This window comes from Piliocolobus tephrosceles, chromosome 6 (genome assembly GCF_002776525.5).
Source record: "Piliocolobus tephrosceles isolate RC106 chromosome 6, ASM277652v3, whole genome shotgun sequence".
NCBI classification, from domain to species: domain Eukaryota; kingdom Metazoa; phylum Chordata; class Mammalia; order Primates; family Cercopithecidae; genus Piliocolobus; species Piliocolobus tephrosceles.
The window spans coordinates 100879528-100901577 of record NC_045439.1 but is presented as its reverse complement, the minus strand read 5'-3'; the positions used below and the strand labels follow the sequence as shown (position 1 = coordinate 100901577).

Below are 22050 nucleotides of genomic sequence, written 5' to 3'. Positions count from 1 at the left end.
GTTCACTTTCTTTTTTTTTCTTTTCTTTTTTATTTTTTGAGATGGAGTTTCACTCTTGTTGCCCAGGCTGGAGTGCCATGGCACGATTTCAGCTCACTGCAACCTCTGCCTCAAAGGCTCAAGCGATTCTCCTGCCTCAGCCTCCTGAGTAGCTGGGATTACACGCACCCGCCACCACGCCCGGCTAATTTTTTGTATTTTTAGTTTAGGTTCCTCCATGTTGGTCAGTCTGGTCTCAAACTCCCAATACCTCAGGTGATCCACCCGCCTCGGCCTCCCAAAGTGCTGGGATTACAGGCGTGAGCCACCGCGCCCAGCCTCACAGTTCACTTTCTGACAAGCGTCACAAACTCAAATGCCTATAGCTGCCAAGCAGGGAATCTAAGTGAAGCAGTCTGGGATCACTACAAAGAATACCTTAGAGAGTGGTGCAGACTGTGGCAAACTGAAGACCACATCCATGGCCTTTCTAATGGGGCAGCCAACATTCAGCTCCAGGCAACTGGTGCCATCCAGAAATCTCAGGTGAGTATTGTTAGATTATCTCATTTTTCAAAAAAAACCAAAGTCCAGATTTTACTATAAAATCCCAATATTCATTGTTAGCCCTAATTAAAACCAACCAACCAACCAACCAACTAACCACATTTTGGGTCAAAACCAAAAACATGTTAGAAGGCCAAATACAGAATTTAAGCCACCAGTTTACAATATCTGTTCCATCAATTCTTCCTAGGCAGCCAAATCTACTTCTGTGGCTACATACCAACAATTCCTCCATTTTTCTCAGTAGCCCAGCCTTTCTTCTCAAGCTGCAAAACCATCTAAACAGCTGCCTGCTGGACTATCTCTACTTATGTGCCTCACAGGCACCTCAAACTCAGCATTTCCGCACAAACTTGCTCCTGCCGGTGTCTGCTTAATGAAGAACACCCTGAAATGGTTCGAGCCCTCCCTCTTTCTCATCTTCCTCACCCATTCACGGAATCCAGTCCTTTCCACCTCCTAAGTATCAATCTGCTCACCGCTCTGCCTCCCGACTGCCACCATCTTAATAAATGCCACTATCACATCTCCTGCTAAAATCCTCCTCCTCCTCTCTTCTACCCACCATGCTGGAGCTAGAGGAATCTTTTAAAAATGCAAATCTCCCATGGTTCAACCCCTTCAGTGACTTTCCATTGTCCTTAAGATCAAGTTCCAAATCCTGTCTCTACAACCTGATCCCTGTGAATGCCTCCAGCCTCATCTCACATCATCCTCCTCATCCCCTTTTACTGAATCTCCGTTCTCCGTACCTGCAACATATTCCCTCCCTCAACACACAAACCCTCAAATGCCTTCCCTACTCCCACTGAGCCTTTAGGCCACTGGAAGAGGTGAGAACTCCCTACCATACATGTCCAGAGCTCCAGCTACTTCTGTTTTGGTGATATATTCACCAAAATGTGTCCTCACTTACTAAATGAATGTCTGCCTCATTAAATCCTAAAATCCATTAGGACACTGTGTTTTGCTTGCTCATTACTATATACCCAGTGTCCATCCTAACCCCTGGCACACACTAAGGACTCACTCAGTAAGTAAATTTGTGGGACAAATTAGTATCTTTAAAGGACAGCCCCATGTTTTCACCCTTCTCTCTCACAAACACACACCCCATTAACAACAAAGTAGGCACTCAAATACTGACAAATGAATACATTAATAAATGTACAACAGAAGAGCCTCTTCCCTGGCATACCTGCAACCACTTTCTTCCCTCCCCTCTCTCTCTCTTTTTTTTTTTTTTTTTTTTTTTGAGATGAAGTCTCACTCTGTCGCCCAGGCTGGAGTACAGTGGCATGATCCCGGCTCACTGCAACCTCTCCCTCCTGGGTTCGAGCAATTCTCCTGCCTCAGCCTCCCAAGTAGCTGGAACTACAGGCGCATGCCACCATGCCAGGCTAATTTTTGTACTTTTAGTAGAGATGGCGTTTCGCCATGTTGGCCAGGATGGTCTCAATCTCTTGACCTTGTGATCCGCCCACCTCAGCCTCCCAAAGTGCTGGGATTACAGGTGTGAACCACCATGCCCGACCCCACTTTCTTCCCTCTCTTTACCATTCCAGGTACCACCAGTCAACTCCTCCTCCTAGTACTCCCTTCTCAAAATTTTCCCACTGCTTCCTGATAATGCTGGACTTCTAAAGCTAGAGAAAATCCTCCACAATCTAGTCTATCCTACCCACTAGGTGAATAGGATTTAATGCCAACTCTGAAGGATTGCTTTGATTATGTAGAGAAGGACTTGAATCCCAACACAGGCTCAGAGGGGAAAGAGCATCTAGATGGATCAGTAATGTCTGCCCTATCAATTAGTATGTCTATCATGGGCTAGTAATGGGCTAGAAAGTCAGTATATCTGCCATCCAGTTACCAATTATGAACTAGGTGGATACTCCTCCAACTGGGATCTTTGGATGCTTAGAGACACATCCTTCATAGACATGCTGGGAATCTAAGAGTTCTCCATGAGAAGTGTTCTAATTGTGTGATTCTTTATGAAAATAACCCTTAAGATTTTTAAATAAGCAAACATTAGTAGCCAAATTCAGTGTTATAATCTACAGATGTGTTTAAGAGCACAGTGGAGTCAAGCAGTGTTACTTTACTTGTAACTGGCCAAGAAGAAAACGCAGGCAGAATTAATATGTAAAATGATTCCCTGTACCAGGTGAAGGGCAAAATGACACCCTAATTTTGTAGTAATTAGAATAAAGTGGTGACTGAATTATCATATGGGCCACAGTTGATTAGGCTTGCTAAATTCAAGAGACCCCGAGCTATAGCAAGGTCTCTTGAAAGTAAGTAAACACTTTTTTTATTTGAAAGTAATGTAAACAGTGAGGATCTGTGAAAAATTTTTGCCTTTAAAAGAGAGTCTGTACATTACTCATGACTTCACCTCTCAGGGATATTTTAAAGGAGATTCATGAATTGGGTGAAAGATTGGATTCATCATAGGTATATAGACACATACAGTGCATGTATTTGTACATAAACAATGTACAGTATGTATCTAAACAACACAGGCCCCAACACTAATCCTCACCCACCCATTCTTTTTTTTTTTTTCGAGACGGAGTCTCGCTCTGTCGCCCAGGCTGGAGTGCAGTGGCCGGATCTCAGCTCACTGCAAGCTCCGCCTCCCGGGTTTACGCCATTCTCCTGCCTCGGCCTCCCGAGTAGCTGGGACTACAAGCGCCCGCCACCTCGCCCGGCTAGTTTTTTATAGTCTTTTAGGAGAGACGAGGTTTCACCGTGTTAGCCAGGATGGTCTCGATCTCCTGACCTCGTGATCCGCCCGTCTCGGCCTCCCGAAGTGCTGGTATTACAGGCTTGAGCCACCGCGCCCAGCCCACCCATTCTTTTTAATGTGCTCTGAGCGTATCCAGTTCATCTCTGAATCTAACCAAGGTCACATAAGTAAATGCCAGTGGATGCCAGGCAGGTAATAAATGAGTTAAGCTGACAGGGTATAAGAAAACATTTTCTTGAAACCTTCAGCTTCTCTCTCTATATATATATATTTTTTCTCAATGTGAACAGAAATGTAAGTACAGGAAATATTTCACTTTTTCCTTAACTTCACTTAAAGAAAACACCATCATGAGTATAAATGGCAACTGTCACCTAGCTTCCCCTTGAGGGACTGTGACAGAAAGTGGTGTGGACGGTGGCAAACTAGAGTTCTTGCTCCATTTGAAAGGGAGCTGAGCTCCCTTTCATCATCACCCAGCTCCAGCCTGTCCGTAGCTGTCATGCAGGAATTCAGGACTAGTGTTAACAGGTCTCCCAATTTTTAATATATATAAATAATAATAAATAAATAATAAGGAAATTTGGATTTTGTGTGGAAGTCTTCCAAGTTAAAAATTCTGGCAACAGATTCAATTTTTCCCAAACACTGCGCTGGCCAAAAAATAATGTGTCTGCAACTCAGCTGGTTTGCAACTCTGCGCTCAGCTCTCTTTCAAGCTGTCTCCCCCACCTCGGTCCCCCAGTATCTGCAGATCCTCCCCCATCCTCCTGATGGTCCTCCAAGGTCAGCATTCAGGATCCTCAAGGCCAGCCCCACTCCTGCTGACCCTCCTTCTCTGCAATCCTGAGCGGACACTCCGGTTGGCTCTCCATCCTCCACTGCCTCACTCAGCGGTTACCTAACCTCGCCAGGTGTTTGTCCCGGCTCGCGCCTTACTCATTCCTTCAGGTCCCTCCTCAGTCACCAGCGACGCTTGTCAGTTCTCACTAAATATCCGGGGCCGAACAAAGTAAACTGGACCCAATAAAGCACCTCCAAGGAGTAAAAGGAGCAGAGACTCACACTCGACATGGAATCCCGTCGTGGTACCCATACCCCGAGCCACCCCAGGGCCGGGCCCTGGATGGACTTGTGCACAGAGCTCCCTCCACGAGCGCGTGGGACCCTGGGGTGCCCGCGGCCTTCCACGCCGGCAGAACAGCAGGGCTCGATGGTGGGGGATGTTCGGAGCGACCAGAAGCCGCGCCGCGCCACCCGGCCGGCCTCCGAGCTGTTTGCGATTTCCTCTCGGGGCTCTCCGTCCTCCTCCCGCTCAGGCCGCCCTCGCACGGCCGCCCACCTCCACGGGCTTCACCCCTGCCCATCTCCCCGTACACGACAACCCTCCCACCTCCGCCGGGGATCGCGAACGGTTAACGGGTGTCGCCAGGCAAGGAAGCGCCGAGGCCGCGGCCGCTCCGGTCCCCCTCCCAGCCGCCGGTTCCCGGGCGCGGCCCCCGCCCGGCCCCGCCATCGCCTCGGCCCCGCTACCTCTCACCCGCCGCGCAGGTCCCGCCCGCGGCCGTGGCCACCCCTGCCCGCGCCGGCCTGGGCCCTCACCCGCGACAGGGTCAGGTCGGTCATGAGCTGCTCGAAGGCCCGCGTCTCCTCGGCCTGTCGCTGCGTGTGCAGCGCGATCTTCTCACTGAACTTCCGCGGGTTGGCGCTGCCCGAGCCCGGCGAGGCGGCCATGGCGCGGGCCCTGCGCGGGCAGAAGCGGGAGACGGCGGCCGCGGGGCCTGCTCCTCCGCCCACCCGTCCGTCCGCAGGCCGCCAGGGCCGCCGCCCGAAGCCCGTCGTCCGGCGCGACCCGGCAGAGGAGCCGCCGCGGCCCCGGAGCCAGCGAGCGGCCGGGAGCGCGCAGAGGTCCGCCCCCGTGGGCTCGGCCCCGCCCCGCCCTCGGCGGGGCCCGCCCGGCCTCCCGCCCGCCCCGGCCCTGCGCTCGCGGGCTGAGGGCTGCTCCCCGCTTCCCGGTCTGGCTCGGGACCCGCCGCAGGCGGCCACCCGGAGGGACCCCGGTCAGCACGACAAAGCGGCCCCGGCGTATGGGGGACGCTGGGGTGCCACTCCACGGAGACTCTCCGACCCAGGGATGGCCTCTGCGTCTACGCGACGTGGAGAACACAGCCTGTGCCCGCATCCCCCCTCCCCCGCCAAATTACGAAGATTTTCTTCTCCAGGTGGAACCTGGGCGACCGGACCTCAAGCAGGTCACCTCGGGCCCCCGCAGGGGTTGCGCCCATTTTGCCTGGGGCCTAACATCTGCCCGCCAGCCCTGCGGCTCCAGGCCCCCGGCCTCCAGCCGCTGGTTTCCTGACCTCTCACACCCACCCCTCCCCGCTCCAGTCAACTAAAGCTGTATCTCGGCTTTAAAAACTGCCTCCTGTTCTTCACAAACTACAGACACCATCCAGCCCTGCTACAGGCTTGGCTCCATAGCCCCGGCCACCTTTCCAGGTTCTTTCCAAGTCTCCCTATGGTCTCTCCACTCCTGTGGCAGCTTCAGCAGGTGCCAGCCCCATCTTGGAAAATCAGCGCTCAGCCTCAGCAAATTTCCCCTTCTTTTGGGGGAGTAGAGGGATGTCTTTCTCTGTCGCCCCGGCTGGAGTGCAGTGGCTCACCGAGGCCTTGACCTCCTGGGCTCAAGCGATCCTCCCACCTCAGCCTCCCGAATAGCTGGGACCACAGGCGGGCGTAAGGACGCCGGGCTAGTTTTTAAATGTTTTTGTAGCGATGGGGTCTCGCTCTTTTGCCCAGGCTGTCTCGAACTCCTGGGCTCAAGCGATCTGACCACCTCAGCCTCCCAAAGTGCTGGGATAACAGGCGTGGGCCACGGTGCTCGGCGAGTTTCCTCTTTAGAGTCCAGAAGCTACTCTCAGCATGAATGTTGATGTGCACAAAGACGTCCCAGAGAGCCCTGAGCGTGTGTCAGTGTTTTGTAACGTGGAAAATATTAGAGGCCTACAGAAGAGAACGGAAAATAATACCACCCATGCCCCCCACTATCAAGATTAAACAGACATCAATACATTTTGCTGCATGTACTTGGGATTTATTAAAGACATACAAAACTAGACATAACGACGACCCCACGCTCATTTCCTCTTCCGCCCCACAGATAGTCACCGTGCTCAAGTTGGTACATATCATTCCAGTTTGTGTTTTTATACTTTTATTACATATGATGTAGGGATCCAGCAATGCTATATGGAATACCTAATTTTGTTTTTAAACTTTAGAAAAATGACATCATACTGAATAATCATTTTGCATCTTTTTGCATTCACCATTATGTTTTCGAGATACATTTGTGTCAATTCATTTATATGATAATATTCCATAATGTTTTTCACCTGTCTCTCAGACATAGCATATAGTTGGACTTTTTAGAAAATGCATTCTGAAAATATATCTCTGTTAGCTAGAATTTAGTGATTTTTATTATAATTGGATTTTTCTGTTGTATTTTGTGTTATTTACCATGCTTTTTTTGTTTGTTTGTTTGTTCGTTTGTTTTTGAGACAGAGTCTTACTCTGTTACCCAGGCTGGAGTGCAGTGGCACAATCTCAGCTCACTGCAACCTCTGCCTCTTGGGTTCAAGTGATTCTTGTGCCTCAGCCTCCTGGGTAACTAGGATTACAGGCTCGTGCCACCATGCCCAGCTAATTTTTTTTTTTTTTTTTTTTTTTTTTTTGACAAAGTCTAGCTCTGTCGCCCAGGCTTCAGTGCAGTGGTGCGATCTCAGCTCACTGAAACCTCTTCCTCCTGGGTTCAAGCGATTCTCCTGCCTCAGCCTCCTGGGTAGCTGGGATTACAGGCACACACCACCACGCAGGCTAATTGTTTGTATTTTTAGTAGAGATGGGGTTTCACCATGTTGGTCAGGCTGGTCTCAAACTGTTGATCGCAGGTGATCCACCTGTCTTGGCCTCCCAAAGTGCTGGGATTACAGGCGTGAGCCACGGTGCCCAGCTTTTTTCTTTACATTCTATTTCCGCTTTTCTGTTACATTATTTGGGTCCAGTTTCAGAGAAAAGAAACTTCTATATGGTTTAAGTACAAAAGAATATATTACAGGGTATAAAATGACTTCCAGACTTGTTTGGAGGGCTGAAGCAACCAACTCCAGGTTGAACTTTGAGGAATGACTTTGAGAGCTATGCTGCAAAACAAGCCACCAAAGGAGACACTGCCTCTTTTGAAATCAGGAAGCCATCTACTAAATTGGAAAGCCGTCTCTACACTTACCAGCTCTTGAACCATACGAGTATCATCATGATCAGAAGCCACTGCAGAAATATCAAGCATCAGCCAGGTGCAGTGGCTCACACCTGTAATCCCAGCATTTTGGGAGGCCAAGGCGGGCAGATAGCCTGAGGTCAGGAGTTCGAGACCACCCTGACCAATATGGTGAAACACTGTCTCTACTAAAAATACAAAAATTAGCCAGGTGTGGTGGTGGATGCCTGTAATCCCAGCTACTCAGGAGGCTGAGGCAGAAGAATTGTTTAAACCTGGGACGGGGAGGTTGCAGTCAGCCAAGATCACACCACTGCACTCCAGCGTGGGCCACAGAGGGGACTCTGTCTCAAAAAAAAAAGCTGGGCTCAGTGTCTCACACCTGTAATCCCAACACTTTGGGAGGCCTAGGCGGGTGGATTACCTGAGGTCAGGAGTTTGAGACCAGCCTGACCAACAAGGTGAAACCCCGTCTCTACTAAAAATACAAAAATTAGCCAGGCATGGTGACAGGCACCTATAGTGCCAGCTACTTGGGAGGCTGAGACAGGAGAATTGCTTGAACCCGGGAGGCTGAGATTGCAGCCAGCCAAGATCATCCCACTGCACTCCAGCCTGGGCGACAAAGTAAGACTCCGTCTCAAAAAAAAAAAAAAAAAAAAAAGGAATCAAACACCTCCACCACAGCACTCCCCAGCATAAATAGCACATGCAGACTTCACTTCACCTCCACCTTATAGATCTCATGAGAGGAAATGATTGGAAAAACCAGAACTGTGTCCAAGATCCCTGCCACAAGGTCATCTAGGAAATGTAGGTTCGACCTTTCAGCTTCTGCAATGTAGGGAGGACTGTAGAAAGATAATGAAATGGGCCGGGCACAGTGGCTAACACCTGTAATCCCAGCACTTTAGGAGGCTGAAGCGGGTGGATCATGAGGTCAGGCGATCAAGACCATCCTGGCTAACACAGTGAAACCCCATCTCTACTAAAAATACAAAAAATTAAAAAATTAAAAAATAAGCTGGGCGTGGTGGTGGGCGCCTGTACTCCCAGGTACTTGGGAGGCTGAGGCAGGAGAATGGCTTGAACCCGGGAGGCGGAGCTTGCAGTGAACCGAGATAGCGCCACTGCACTCCAGCCTGGGTGACAGAGGGAGACTCCATCTCACAAAAGAAAGAAAGAAAGATATTGAGATGAGATGAGTATTAACCTAAATCTACCATTATCTGTCCACCAATTCACTAGCACAGTCACCCTTCATAGCTGCACTCTGGTTCAATGTTTCTGCATTCTGATTTGGAGTATATTCATTCTACTTCTGTTCTTATTTGATTAACTTAATCATATTAAATTTTTTTTTTTTTTTTTTTTTTTAGACACAGGGTCTCACTGTGTTGCCCAGGCTGGACCTGAACTTGTGGGCTCAAGCCATCCTCCTGCCTCAGTTTCCTGAGAAGTTGGGATAATTTTCTAATAAAAAATGTGAATTATTTTATTTTATTTTATTTTTTGAGACGGAGTCTAGCTCTGTCGCCCAGGCTGGAGTGCAGTGGCCGGATCTCAGCTCACTGCAAGCTCTGCCTCCCGGGTTCACGCCATTCTCCTGCCTCAGCCTCCCGAGTAGCTGGGACTACAGGCGCCCGCCACCTCGCCTGGCTAGTTTTTTGTATTTTTTAGTAGAGACGGGGTTTCACCGTGTTAGTCAGGATGGTCTCGATCTCCTGACCTCGTGATCCGCCCGTCTCGGCCTCCCAAAGTGCTGGGATTACAGGCTTGAGCCACCACGCCCAGCCTGAATTATTTTAAAAGTGAAATTTATAGGTTTACAATTTTTAAAATATTTCTCAAGTCCTTTTTTTTTTTTTTTTTTTTTACACAGGGTCTCTTGCTCTGTTAGCCAGGCTGGAGTGCAGTGGAAAGATCAGGGCTCACTGCAGCCTCAGAGACTCTCACCTCAGCACCCCCTCAGTAGCTGGGACTACAGGTACGTGGCACCATCCCTGGCTGGTTTTTTTAAAATTTTAGTAGAGACGAGGTCTTCCTATGTTACTCAGGCTAGTCTTGAATTCCTGGGCTCAAGTGATCCCCCTGCCTCAGCCTCCCAAAGTGCTGGGATTACAGGCAATGAGCCACCACACGTGGCCCTCAAGTCCTACTTTAAATGAAGTTAATCCTGCTGTTTTAAAATTTTAGATAGTAACTGTTCATTTTCTATCACAGAAAATGATGATTTGGCCATTTTATGCCCCCCCAAAAATATAATTTTCCCTGCCCTTATTCTTTCAATGTAATTATGTGATTATTCTTGGTAAACAAATATTAAGTGGTTTCTAAATTATTATTGTTATTACTTTGAGACAGGGTCTCACTCTGTCACCCAGGCTGTAGTGCAGTGGCATGATCTTGGCTCACTGCAGTCTCGACCTTCTGGGCTCAAGCAATCCTCCCACCTCAGCCTCCTAAGTAGCTAGGACTACAGGCGTGTGCCACCCCACCTGGCTAAGTTTGTTCATTTTTTTGTAGTGATGAAGTCTTACTATGTTGCCCAGGCTGGTCTTGAAACCCTGGGCTCAAGGGATCCTCCCACCTCGGCCTCCCAAAGTGCTGGGATTACACTGTGCTTGGCAATATTAAGTGTTCACATAGTGTAGCATAGTTCTATTTTGGTACAAATTTCTTCTTGGAGTTAAAAATTGCCTCTGTTGTTGATTTGCTTAGATTTCTCTCAAGCCATTATACATCCTTTCCCAAACTCCGACAGAGCTGTGAAACATATGACTGAATCTATGAATGATTGGTTTTTGGGGAAGCTTCTTTTTGGAGCAGTGTGCCTTCTGGCTGCATCCTGGGCTGTTTGTTCCCCAGCCTACAGCACCGCTGTGGTGCAGCGCCCCTCACCATCACCCCAAGCTTCCCTCTGCCTCCTGTTTTCTCACCTCTGCTTCCCGAATCCCAGGTAGTCGTCTTGACATGTGTACACCTTCATTTTGGTGGAGTACATTTTCCAGTAGTTTCCTGGAGAGAAAAAGGTACGTGAAACATAAAATATCTGAGATTGTGTGTGAAGATGGTTTTATTTTACCTTCCTATTTGATTATTAGCTTGGCTCAGAGTAGGGCTTCTCTGGAAATGCTTTTCATTTAGATCTTTGAATGCATTGGTTCACTGTTTTCTCACTTTCAGTGTTGTTACCGAGAAGGCAACTCACATTTGGTTTCCTTTTCCTTTGTAGGTGACCTGTTTGTTATTGCTACTGCTGTTGTTGTTGTTTTGTTTTTGAGATGAAGTCTTGCTCTGTCACCCAGGCTGGAGTGCAGTGGCGCAATCTCAGCTCATTGCAACCTCTGCCTCCCGGGTTCAGTAGGTTCTCCTGCCTCAGCCTCCTGAGTACCTGGGATTACAAGCACGCACCACCATGCCTGGCTAACTTTTTTTGTATTTTTAGTAGAGGCGGGGTTTTACCACGTTGCCCTGGCTGGTCTCGAACTCCTGCGCTCAAGCAATTCACCTCCTCAGCCTCTGAAAGTGCTGAGATTACAGGCATGAGCCACAGCACCCGGCCTCTTTCTGGAACTTTTGTTAGTTAATAGGCCTCCTAGATTGCTCTTCTAATTTTCTTACCTTTTGTCTCCTATTTTCTCTTTCTTTGTCTTTTGTTATTTTCCTATTTCCTGATACATTTTCTCAGCTTCATTTTCCAATCCTTCTGTTGAACTTTTATTTCTACCATTATCTTTTATTTATTTATTTATTTTTTGAGATGGAGTTTCACTCTTGTCGCCCAGGCTGTCGTGCAATGGTGCCATTTCAGCTCACTGCACCCTCTGCCTCCCAGGTTTAAGCAATTCTCCTGCCTCAGCCTCCAGAGTAGCTGGGATTACAGGTGCCTGTCACCACACCCAGCTAATTTTTTTGTATTTTTAGTAGAGACAGAGTTTCACCATGCTGGCCAGGCTGATCTCAAACTCGTGACCTCAAGTGATCCTCCCACCTCAGCCTCCCAAAGTGCTGGGATTACAGGAGCAAGCCACCGTGCCCAGCCTCTACCATTATCTTTTAATGGAAAAGATTAATGGGCTGAGCAACATAGCAAGACTTCGTCTCTACAGAAAAAAAAAATAAGTTAGTCTGGCATGGTGGTATGTGCCTGTAGTCACAGCTACTTAGGAGTCTGAGGTGGGAGGATCCCTTGAGTCTGGGAGGTTGAAGCTGCAGTAAGCCATAATTCTGTCACTGCACTCTAGCCTGGGTGACAGAGCAAGACCCTGTCTCAAAAAAAACAAACCAAAAAAAGGATTAATAAGAACCCTCTGTGGTTCCCTAAAATTTCTTTTTTGAATAGCATTCTGTACTCATTTCATAGATGTGATATTAATTTTAGTTTACTTCTGTTTTTACATTTTGTTCTACTTTTTACATTGTCAGCTTCTGTTTTGTCTGAATTCATTTTTGTTTGTTCATTTTGATCTTCCTCTGCAGGCTTTCCTCAAACCTCTGGTGATCTTTGACTCTCCACTAGTCAGAGACACTAAATATGTATAGATTCCTTGTTTCTGGAAATAAAAGATTTTAAAATATATATGTGTATCTGGCGAGGTGCAGTGGCTCACACCTGTAATCCCAGCACTTTGGGAGGCCAAGGTGGGTGGATCACTTGAGGTTAGGAGTTCAAGACCAGCCTGGCCAACGTGACGAAACCCTATCTCTATTAAAAATATAAAAATTAGCTGGGCCTGGTGGCACGTGGCTGTAGTCCCAGCTACTCGGGAAGCTGAGGCAGGAGAATCACTTGAATCCTGGAGGAGGAGGTTGCAGTGAGTCATGATTGTTCCACTGCACTCCAGCCTGGGTGACAGAGCGGGACTCCATCTCAAATATGTATGTGTGTTTGTGTGTGTGTGTGTGTTTTGTAGCAAAGATCACTGATTTTCTCCCAATATTCATTCTCCGCCCCCCCCCCCCTTTTTTTTTGATGTGGATTCTTGCCCTGTCACCCAAGCTGGAGTGCAGTGGCACGATCTTGGCTCTCTGCAACCTCTGTCTCCTCAATTCAAGCGATTCTTCTTCCTCAACCTCCCTGGTAGCTGGGATTACCGGTGTGCACCACCACACCCAGCTAATTTTTTGTATTTTTAGTAAAACAGGGTTTCACCATGTTGGCCAGGCTGGTCTCGAACTCCTGACCTCAGGTGATCCACTGGCTTTGGCCTCCCAAAGTGCTGGGATTACAGGTGTGAGCCACCGCAGCCCGCCCCTTCTTCCTTTTTTTTTTTTTTTTTTTTTTCTGAGATGGAGTCTCGCTCTGTCGCCCAGGCTGGAGTGCAGTGGCGCTATCTCGGCTCACTGAAAGCTCCACCTCCTGGGTTCACACCATTCTCCTGCCTCAGTCTCTCTGAGTAGCTGGGACTATAGGCGCCCACCACCACGCCAGGCTCATTTTTTGTATTTTTTTAGTAGAGACGGGGTTTCACCATGTTAGCCAGGATGGTCTCCATCTCCTGACCTCGTGATCCACCCGCCCGGCCTCCCAAAGTGCTGGGATAACAGGCGTGAGCCACCGCGCCCGGTCCCCTTCTTCCTTTTTTAAAAGAAATCCTGAGCTTTAGCTGAGCACATCTAGGCCCAGCTAAAGCCAGCTGAAGACTACATTTCCCATCCTCCCTTGCAAATAGCTATGGTCGTGCGACTATGTTCTGCCCAATGGGGTGTGAGCAGAAGTAATATGGACAACTCTGGGATTCTGTCCTCATACGAAAGAAAAATGGTCTTCTTTTTTCTCTTCTGTCTTCTCACTGACTGCTATGTGGATATTGTGACAGGATTGGGAGCAGCAGCTGGGCACAGTGGCTCATGCCTGTAATCCCAGCACTTTGGGAGACTGAGGCAGGAGGATCACTTGAGCTCAGGAGTTCGGGACAAGCCTGGGCAACAAAGAGAGACCCCATCTCTACAAAATAAAAATTAGCCAGGGATGGTGGCACACACCTGTAGTCCCAGCTACCCAGGAGGCTGGTTTTGGTGAAGACGGTTTTATTTTACCCTCCTATTTGATTGTTAGTTTGGCTAAGAAGAGAATTTCCCTGGAAATGCTTTTCATTTAGATCTTTGAATGCATTGCTTTGCTGTTTGTGCAAAGACGATGGTTTGAGCCTAGGAGTTTGAGGCTGCAGTGAGCTATGATTGTGCCGCTGTATTCTAGCCTGGGTGACAGAGCAAGACCCCATCTCTAAAGACTGAGAGACAGAGCAGCCATCTTAGACCATGAGATGAAAACTATGTGTTGAGAATGCCAGCACAATGGTAGCAAAGGAGTCTGGGTCCCCAGCACTGGGGAACAACAATATTAGCTCTGGGCTGCCTCTGGACTGTTACATGACTGAGAGATAAACATCAATTTTGTTTAAAGCCCAGTTATTTTAGCCTTTGTTATAAGAACTTAACTAGGACCTATTATACTTAAATAGAAAAATTGTTATAAACATATCAAGATGTGGCTAACAATAGTTGCCTTTGGGAATGCAGGGACTCCCGGACAACTTTTATCTTCCATTTTATACATTTCTAAATTATTTGCTTTTTTTTTTTGAGGTGGAGTCTCGCTCCGTTACAACCAGGATGGAGTACAGTGGTGTGATCTTGGCTTACCACAACCTCCGCCTCCCAGGTTCAAGCAATTCTCCTGACTCAGCCTCTCGAGCAGCTGGAACCACTGGCGTGTGCCACCATGCCCGACTAATTTTTGTATTTTTAGTAGAGACGGGTTTTCACCACGTTGGCCAGGCTGGTCTTGAACTCCTGACCTCGTGATCCACCTGCCTTGGCCTCACAAAGTGCTGGGATTACAGGTGTGAGCCACCGCGCCCGGCCCTATTTGTACTGTATGTCCCCAAAATATCGGTATCTCTAGGGTTTGGTCTGGGTTTTCTTTTGTTTATATGTGGGTTTTTCTGTTTATTTTTCTCTCGGACAGGTCAATTTTCTTTTGCCCGAAGAATTGTCCATTCTTCTGCCCAGGTATGTAAGCCTGGCTGCTTGTGTTCCGGGAGCTAAATGGGAAGAGAGAAAAGAGAAGCTGCAGGTCTCAGTGTTTGATGTGTAGACTTTCTCTTAATTCCCCTGTTTTCAGATGGTACCTCCATCCCAGCTTTTGCCCTGTGCAGAATCTTTCTGGCTAAATTGCCCCAGAGTTCACATCTTGTGTACAGTTAGGGAGAGGAGTAGTAGTCATCTAGCTTTGAGCAGTTGGGGAGTGGATCTGGGCCTTTAACTGCTCCTTGCACAGTTTCCATCAATCTTTGTGCTTTCAGCCCTGTCGCTCCCCTCTTTTGGTGCCTCTGATCCTCCTGAAGTTCAGCTTGCTTCTTATTGGCTTTTCCCCTTCACTTTGGCTCTCAGGCACTTTGGTGTCAGCTTGCTATGTTCTGCTTTGTTGATTACCATTGATCCTTGTGTGATGGGCCATGGCTAGGCCTGCCCCTGGAAAGCCCCTACCTGGACAGAAGTTAAAAGTCAAGGCAGGCCGGGTGCAGTGGCTCAAGCCTATAATCTCAGCACTTTGGGAGGCTGAGGCAGGAGGATCACTTGAGGCCAGGAGTTTGAAACCAGCCTGGACCTAGCAAGACCCCATTTCTACAAAATAAAAAATGAAAATAATTAGCTGAGTGTGGTGGTGCATGTCTATAGTGCCAGCTACTTGGAGGCTGAGGATGGAGGATTATTGAGCCCAGGAGTTCAAGGTTGCAGTGAACCGTGTTCAGGTTCACATTTAACCATTTTTTCTTCTTCACAGATTATTTTCCTATCTGAAAATTATATGTAATTCCTTTTCAAATCGGCCTCCTTTTTATTTAGAATGCTTCTCTGTTCTTATTTTTAATTCTTTCTTTTATGACTTTAGTTATACTAATTTTTAAAATTTTCTCTCAGCATCTAGTTCTATTATCTCAGGATTTGGGAGCTGTAAACCTATTTGTTGTATCTGCTGACTCTTGCTTCTGGTGGATTGTTTTCTAATGTTTTTAACTATGCTTCTATCTTTAAGGGGACTTAATTTTTTTTTTTCTTGTGAGAATCCTGGGTAGTAGGAATATGACTCAAGTGTAGTTTTGTTTCTGTTTCATGAGTCACAGGATATCAATTACTAGACAAAGGAATTTTATTACATGGATCCTATAAATTCATACCTAAAAACCCGTTTTTTTAAAGGTGGAGTCTCTCTGTCACCCAGGCTGGAATGCAGTGGTGTGAATGTGGCTCACTGCAGCCTCAACCTCCTGGGATCAAGCAATCCTCCCGCCTCAGGCTCCCAAGTAGCTGGGAGCACAGACATATACCACCACTCCCAACTCATTTATTTTTATTTTTGTAGAGACAGGATCTTGCCATGCTGCCCAGGCTGGTCTTGAACTCCTGGGCTCAAGCAATCCTCCCACCTCAGCTTCCCAAAGTGTTGAGATTACAGGTGTGAGCCACCAGACGCAGCAGGTTTTTGGTTTCTCAAGGGGTTTTTTATTTTTTTCCCTCCCACAGCCCAGCCAGAGACAGTCAAGCTCCCTTGTTAACTTTGCCAGTGGATAGATTTTACCTTTTTGGATCTGGAATTTTACTCTACTTACAAACTAATACATTACCTGTTACTTTTTTTTTTTTTTTTTTTTAAGATAGCTGTGTCTATTGCTGTATTGCCCAGGCTGGAGTGCAGTGGCACAATGATAGCTCATTGCAGCCTCAACCTCCCAGGCACGATTGATCCTCCCACCTCAGCCTCCCAAGTAGCTGGGACTAGAGGCGCATACCACCATTCCCGGCTAATTTTTGTATTTTTTTGTAGAGATGGGGTTTCACATGTCACCCAGGCTGGTCTTGAACTCCTGGGCTCAAGCAATCAGCCCCCCTCAGCCTCCCAAAGTGCTGGGATTATAGGTGTGAGCCACCACACTTAGCCTACAGCCTGTTCCTATTTTCATGGATGATTGCAGGAGGCATGATATTCCTGGGTCGGAGACAAAGACTTTATTACTCACTACAAAGTAGCATGAGGATCATTTTTGTGTCAGTTCCCCTTGCCCACTAAGTCCCACAGAAATGATACAGATGGATGCCTATACATACAGTGGGTTCTGTTCTGTTAAGGGAGAGGAACAACCTACTTTTTGTCCCAGAAGAAGATATTACCTCATTACCCAAAGCTGCTCACTGCAAACACAACTCTGATAAATGGCTCAGTAAAGCATGATCAGAGCTTTGCATTTGTGGATAACTAGCAAGAATGCCCAGGAATTCTCAAGGCCTATAGAGGATTGTCTCCCCAAACACACATTTTCCTTTAGAGTATAACCTTTTGAGGGTCCCGGCTTGGGTTCTAGGTCTAACTCCCTGACTCATGCAAGTCCATCGTCTCCTTTTACCAAGTGGGTGTCAAAAACTGAACTCCAACTGTCACAGCAAAGAGGGGCCTAAGATGACATGATGACTAAATGTATCCTGAGTGGGATCCTAGAAGGGAAAAAGGTAAAAACTAGGGAAATCTGGGCAACGTATGGATTTTAGTCCATTTAAAATGAGGAAACAAGCAAAAACCTAAAGTTCCCGGATTGTTGGATAGATAACCATATATTTACCATTTGATTTTCAGTCACTTGAGGGTTTCCTTGTGAACTCAACTATGCAGTTTTTTTTTTCTTTTGAGACAGAGTTTCACTTTTGTCACCCGGGCTGGAGTGCAGTGGCATGATCTCAGCTCAATGCAACCTCTGCTTCCCAGGTTCAAGTGATTCTCCTGCCTCAGTCTCCCAAGTAGCTGGGATTACAGGTGCCCACCACCACGCCCAGCTAGGTTTTGTATTTTAGTAGAAACAGGGTTTCACCATGTTGGCCAGGCTGGTCTCGAACTCCTGACCTCGGGTGATCCACCCACCTCGGTCTCCCAAAGTGCTGGGATTACAGGCATGAGCCATCGCACCCGGCCTCAACTGTGCATTTTTATTGTGTTGGAACCAGCATTATGTTTGATCCGCATTTCTAGGTGTTTCCATTTACCTTTGTCTATGACCTTGTTGGAATACAGGTGTTTGTTTAAATTTTGTATTCCTAGTTACCAAACCCAAAGACCATGATTTACTGATCTAGGGCACAGGATTGTGCCTTTATAACAAATGATTCTGATATAGGTGGTCTATCGGTCAAACATTAGGAAATACTTCTATTAAGAATGGACTCATTCGGGCTTGAAGGCTCATGCCTATAATCTCAACACTTTGGGAGGCTGAGGGGGGTGGATCAACTGAGATTGGGAGTTTGAGACCAGCTTGACCAACATGGAGAAACCCCGTCTCTACTAAAAATAAATAAAACAAATTAGCTGCTGTCGTGGTGCATGCCTGTAATCCTAGCTATTCCAGAGGCTGAGGAAGGAGAATCGCTTGAACCTGGGAGGCGGGGGTTGTGGTGAGCCCAGATGACGCCATTGCACTCCAACCTGGGCAACAAGAGTGAGACTCCATCTCAAAGAAAAAAAAAAAAAAAGAATCATAAAGGATGGGTGCAGTGGCTCACACCTGTAATCCAAGCTGAGAGGGGTGGATCAACTGAGGTCAGGAGTTTGAGACCAGCCTGGCCAACAGGGTGAAACCCCATCTCTACTAAAAATACAAAAATCAGCCAGGCGCGGTGGTAGGTGTCTATAATTTGAGCTACTTGGGAGGCTGAGGCACGAGAATTGTTTGAACCCTGGAAGCAGAAGTTGATCGCGCCACTGCATTCCAGCCTGGGCAACAGAGTGACACTCTGTCTCAAAAAAAAAAAAAAAAAAAAAAGGAAAGGATGGAATCACAGACTGGGTTAAATAACTAATATGGCCTGTACTTTTGAAATTGAAAATAATCAACTTCTTGATATGGCAAATACTCCCTATAATCTGTTGCAGACCATAAAGGCAGACGCCACTTCTCAGCCTCACCTCACAGACGGAGTAGGCGGTATGACCAGCATAGTTATTGAGACTTAGGGGAAAGCCCATTGGAAAGCTTCTAGGAAACTTTTGGTTTTCAGATAAGAGGAACATATCCAGCTGCCACTAGCCCCTTTCTCCTTTGTATCTTGAGTGCAAATATGATGCCTGGAGCAATGGAGCCACCTTGCAACCATGAAAAGAGAGAGCATAAAAACATTCAGTATTCAGAATGATAGAAAACAAGCTCAATCAGTGTTCGCATTTTAAGTAGCTAAATCAACTTGTAACTGTTTTCCTGTAAACTTATTATGTAAAATAAAGATAACCCTGTTTGTTTAAACTGCTGAGTTTTCCTTTTCTTCTTTCCTTCCTTCCTTCTCTTTCTCTCTCTCTCTCCCACCCCCCTCCCTTTCTCCCTTTTTCTTTCTTTCTGATAGATCTCCCTATGTAGCCCAGGCTGGAGAGCAGTGGCTATTCACAGGCACGATCAAGGCTGGAGAGCAGTGGCTATTCACAGGCACAATCATAGTGCACCATAGCCTCGAACTCCTGTGCTCAAGCAATTGTCCTGCCTCAGCCTCCCAAGTAACTGGTGTGCACGACCATGCCCCAGTGGTTTTTGCATTTCTTGCAGCCAAAACTATTCCAGATATGGTTAGGTAAAGATCTTCATTTCTTTTTAAAAACTTTTTGTTTGACTGGGCGCAGTGGCTCATGCTCGTAATCCCAGCTCTTTGGGAGGCCGAGGCAGGCAGATCACTTGAGGTCAGGAGTTCGACACTAGCCTGGCCAACATGATGAAACTCCGTCTCTACTAAAAATACAAAAGTTAGCGTGTGCCTGTAATCCCAGCTACTCGGGAGGCTGAGACAGGAGAATCGCTTGAACCCAGCAGGCAGGGGTTGCAGTGAGCTGAGATTATGCCACTGCACTCCAGCCTGGATGACAGAGCGAGACTCCGTCTCAAAAAAAAAAACAAAAACAAAAACAAAACTTTTTATTTTTATGTAATTTCAGACTTACAGAAAAGTTGCAATAACACAAAGAATTCCTATATACTCTTTACCCAGGTCCTCCAAATGTTAACATTTTACTGTACTAGTTTTATCATTTTTTTCTAAACCATTTAAGAGTGAGTGATACGATGCTCCTTTATTCCTAAATACTTTATTTCATAAAAACAAGAATATTCTCTTACATAATCACAGCATAATTATCAAAGTCAGGAAATTATTAACATTGTATAATACTATTATCTAATTTACAGATATTATTAAAATTATGACTCACTGTCCCAATTCCCAATAATATTCTTTTTTTTTTTTCTTGAGACAGAGTCTCCCTCTGTTATCCAGGCTGAAGTCCAGTGGCACGATCTCAGCTTACTGCAACCTTTGCCTCCTGGGTTCAAACAATTCTCCTGCCTCAGCCTCCCGAATAGCTGGGATTACAGGTGCCCGCCACCACGCCCGACTAATATTTGTATTTTTAGTAGAGACAGGGTTTCACCATGTTGGCCAGGCTGGTCTCGAACTCCTAACCTGAAGTGATCGCTGGCCTTGGCCTCCCAAAGTGCTGGAATTACAGGTGTGAGCCACTGTGCCCAACTCCAATAATATTCTTTATGGCAAACAACACTCTAGGACAACTCTTTATATTCAGGTATCATGTCTCTTTAGGATACTTTAATCTGGAACAGTTGTTCAGTCTATTTGTCGTTCATGACCGAAAATTTCTGAAGTGACAGATCAGTTATTTTGTAGAATATTCCTTAATTAGGGTTTGTCTTAGGTTTGTTCATGATTATTTTCAGATTATGCACTTTTGGCAGGAATCACACAGGAGAAACGCTATGTTCTTCTCAGTTTAGCCATATCGGGAGGGACATGATGTCAAGGTGTCCCATTACTGATATTAAACTTGGATCATCTGGTTAAGGTGATGTCTGCCAGGTTTCTCCAATATAGAATTCCTTTCTTTCTTTTTTTTTTTTTTTTTGGGACGGAGTATTGGTCTGTTGCCCAGGCTAGAGTACAGTAGCGTGATTTTGGCTCACTGCAACCTCTGCCTCCCAGGTTCAAGCAATTCTCCTACCTCAGCCTCTCGAGTAGCTGGGAGTACAGGCACTAGCCACCATGCCTGGCTAATCTTTTTGCATTTTTAGTAGAGACAGGGTTTCACCATCTTGGCCAGGCTGGTCTTGAACTCCTGACCTTGTGATCCACTTGCCTCGGCCTCTCAAAGTGCTAGGATTACAGGTGTGAGCCACCGCACAAGACCACTGTAAAATTTCTATTATTTCTTTTTGTAATCAAGAAGTGTCTTGAAGGGGGATAATCTGAGATGATATAAACATCCCGTTATTCGGGCTGAAAGAGGAGGATTGTTTGAGCTCAGCAGTTCAAGACCAGGCTGGGCAAGATGGAAAACCCTGTCTCTACAAAAAATACAAAAATTAGCCAGACATGGTGGCGTGTGCCTGTGGTCCCAGCTACTCAAGAGGCTGAGGTGGGAGGATTGCTTGAGCCTGGGAGGTGGAGGTTATAGTGAGGTGAGATCGCACCACTGTACTCCAGCCTGGGTGACAGAGCTAGATCCTGTGTCAAAAATAAATAAATTAATTAAATAAAATAAAATAAAAATCCTGTTATTCCACAAGCTTGTACCCACTAGTTTTAGTATCCATTGATAATTATTGCCGCTTTCCCATTTACTTGTTTATATCAGAATGGACTCATGAATTCTAATTTTAATGGGTTATAATTCATTACTTGTTGGGGTTCAGTCAGGCTGGTGGGAAAAATTTTAGTTATAATAGCCACAAACCCTCTTGGAAAGCCTGAGAGTTTGCATAATTTCAGTAATAGATCTGGCTGAAGGCAGCCTAGACCCTTTACCTTTAAATAGATAAAAGTAGATACAAAGGAATGTGGGGGAGTTTATCTAACTAGCTTGTTTACTCATGTGGTCCTAAGACTAATCTTTGACCTGCTGTGGGTGCTTAATTGTTTTCTACTCAGGAGGTCGGCACTGTCAATTACCCTCTAGTCGTGTTGACTCAAGCCTTTGTCAATTAATCTTTACTGAACAAATGTGAGTCTCGCTGGCTGGTCAAGGCCACAGCTGCTACTCTTTTAGCACTCTTCTTGGAGACTGTAAGTGGCCTGGATTCTCAGCTGGACTGGCAAAGCAGAATATCTGTGTCAGTGTACTTTATTTATCTGTTGTTGGGTCTGCGGGACAGACCCCAGCAATTTCTGTTATTATTTTAGTACTTAAAATTATCCCAGATTTGGCTGGGCACGGTGGCTCACGCCTGTAATCCCAGCACTTTGGGAGGCTGAGGCAGGTGGATCATGAGGTCAGGAGATCGAGACCATCCTGGCAAACACAGTGAAACCCCGTCTTTACTAAAAATACACACACACACAAAAAAAAATCAGCCAGGTGTGGTGGTGGGTGCCTGTAGTCCCAGCTTCTCGGGAGGCTGAGGCAGGAGAATGGCATGAACCT

At 46.6% G+C, this 22050-nt stretch overlaps 1 protein-coding gene across 5 annotated transcripts in view; it reads right to left on the bottom strand.

The window, feature by feature from the left end:
• CRTC3 (CREB regulated transcription coactivator 3) overlaps positions 1–5229 on the bottom strand; it is a 99964-nt gene extending 94735 nt beyond the window's left edge. For all 5 annotated transcript variants that reach the window (XM_026448699.2, XM_026448698.1, XM_026448697.1 and 2 more), the window contains exon 1: positions 4904–5229. In XM_026448699.2, coding sequence (XP_026304484.1) covers positions 4904–5035 — 132 coding nt within the window. In that variant the 5' untranslated portion in view covers positions 5036–5229. The remainder of the gene's footprint in view (positions 1–4903) is intronic.
• Positions 5230–22050: the final 16821 nt, after the last annotated feature.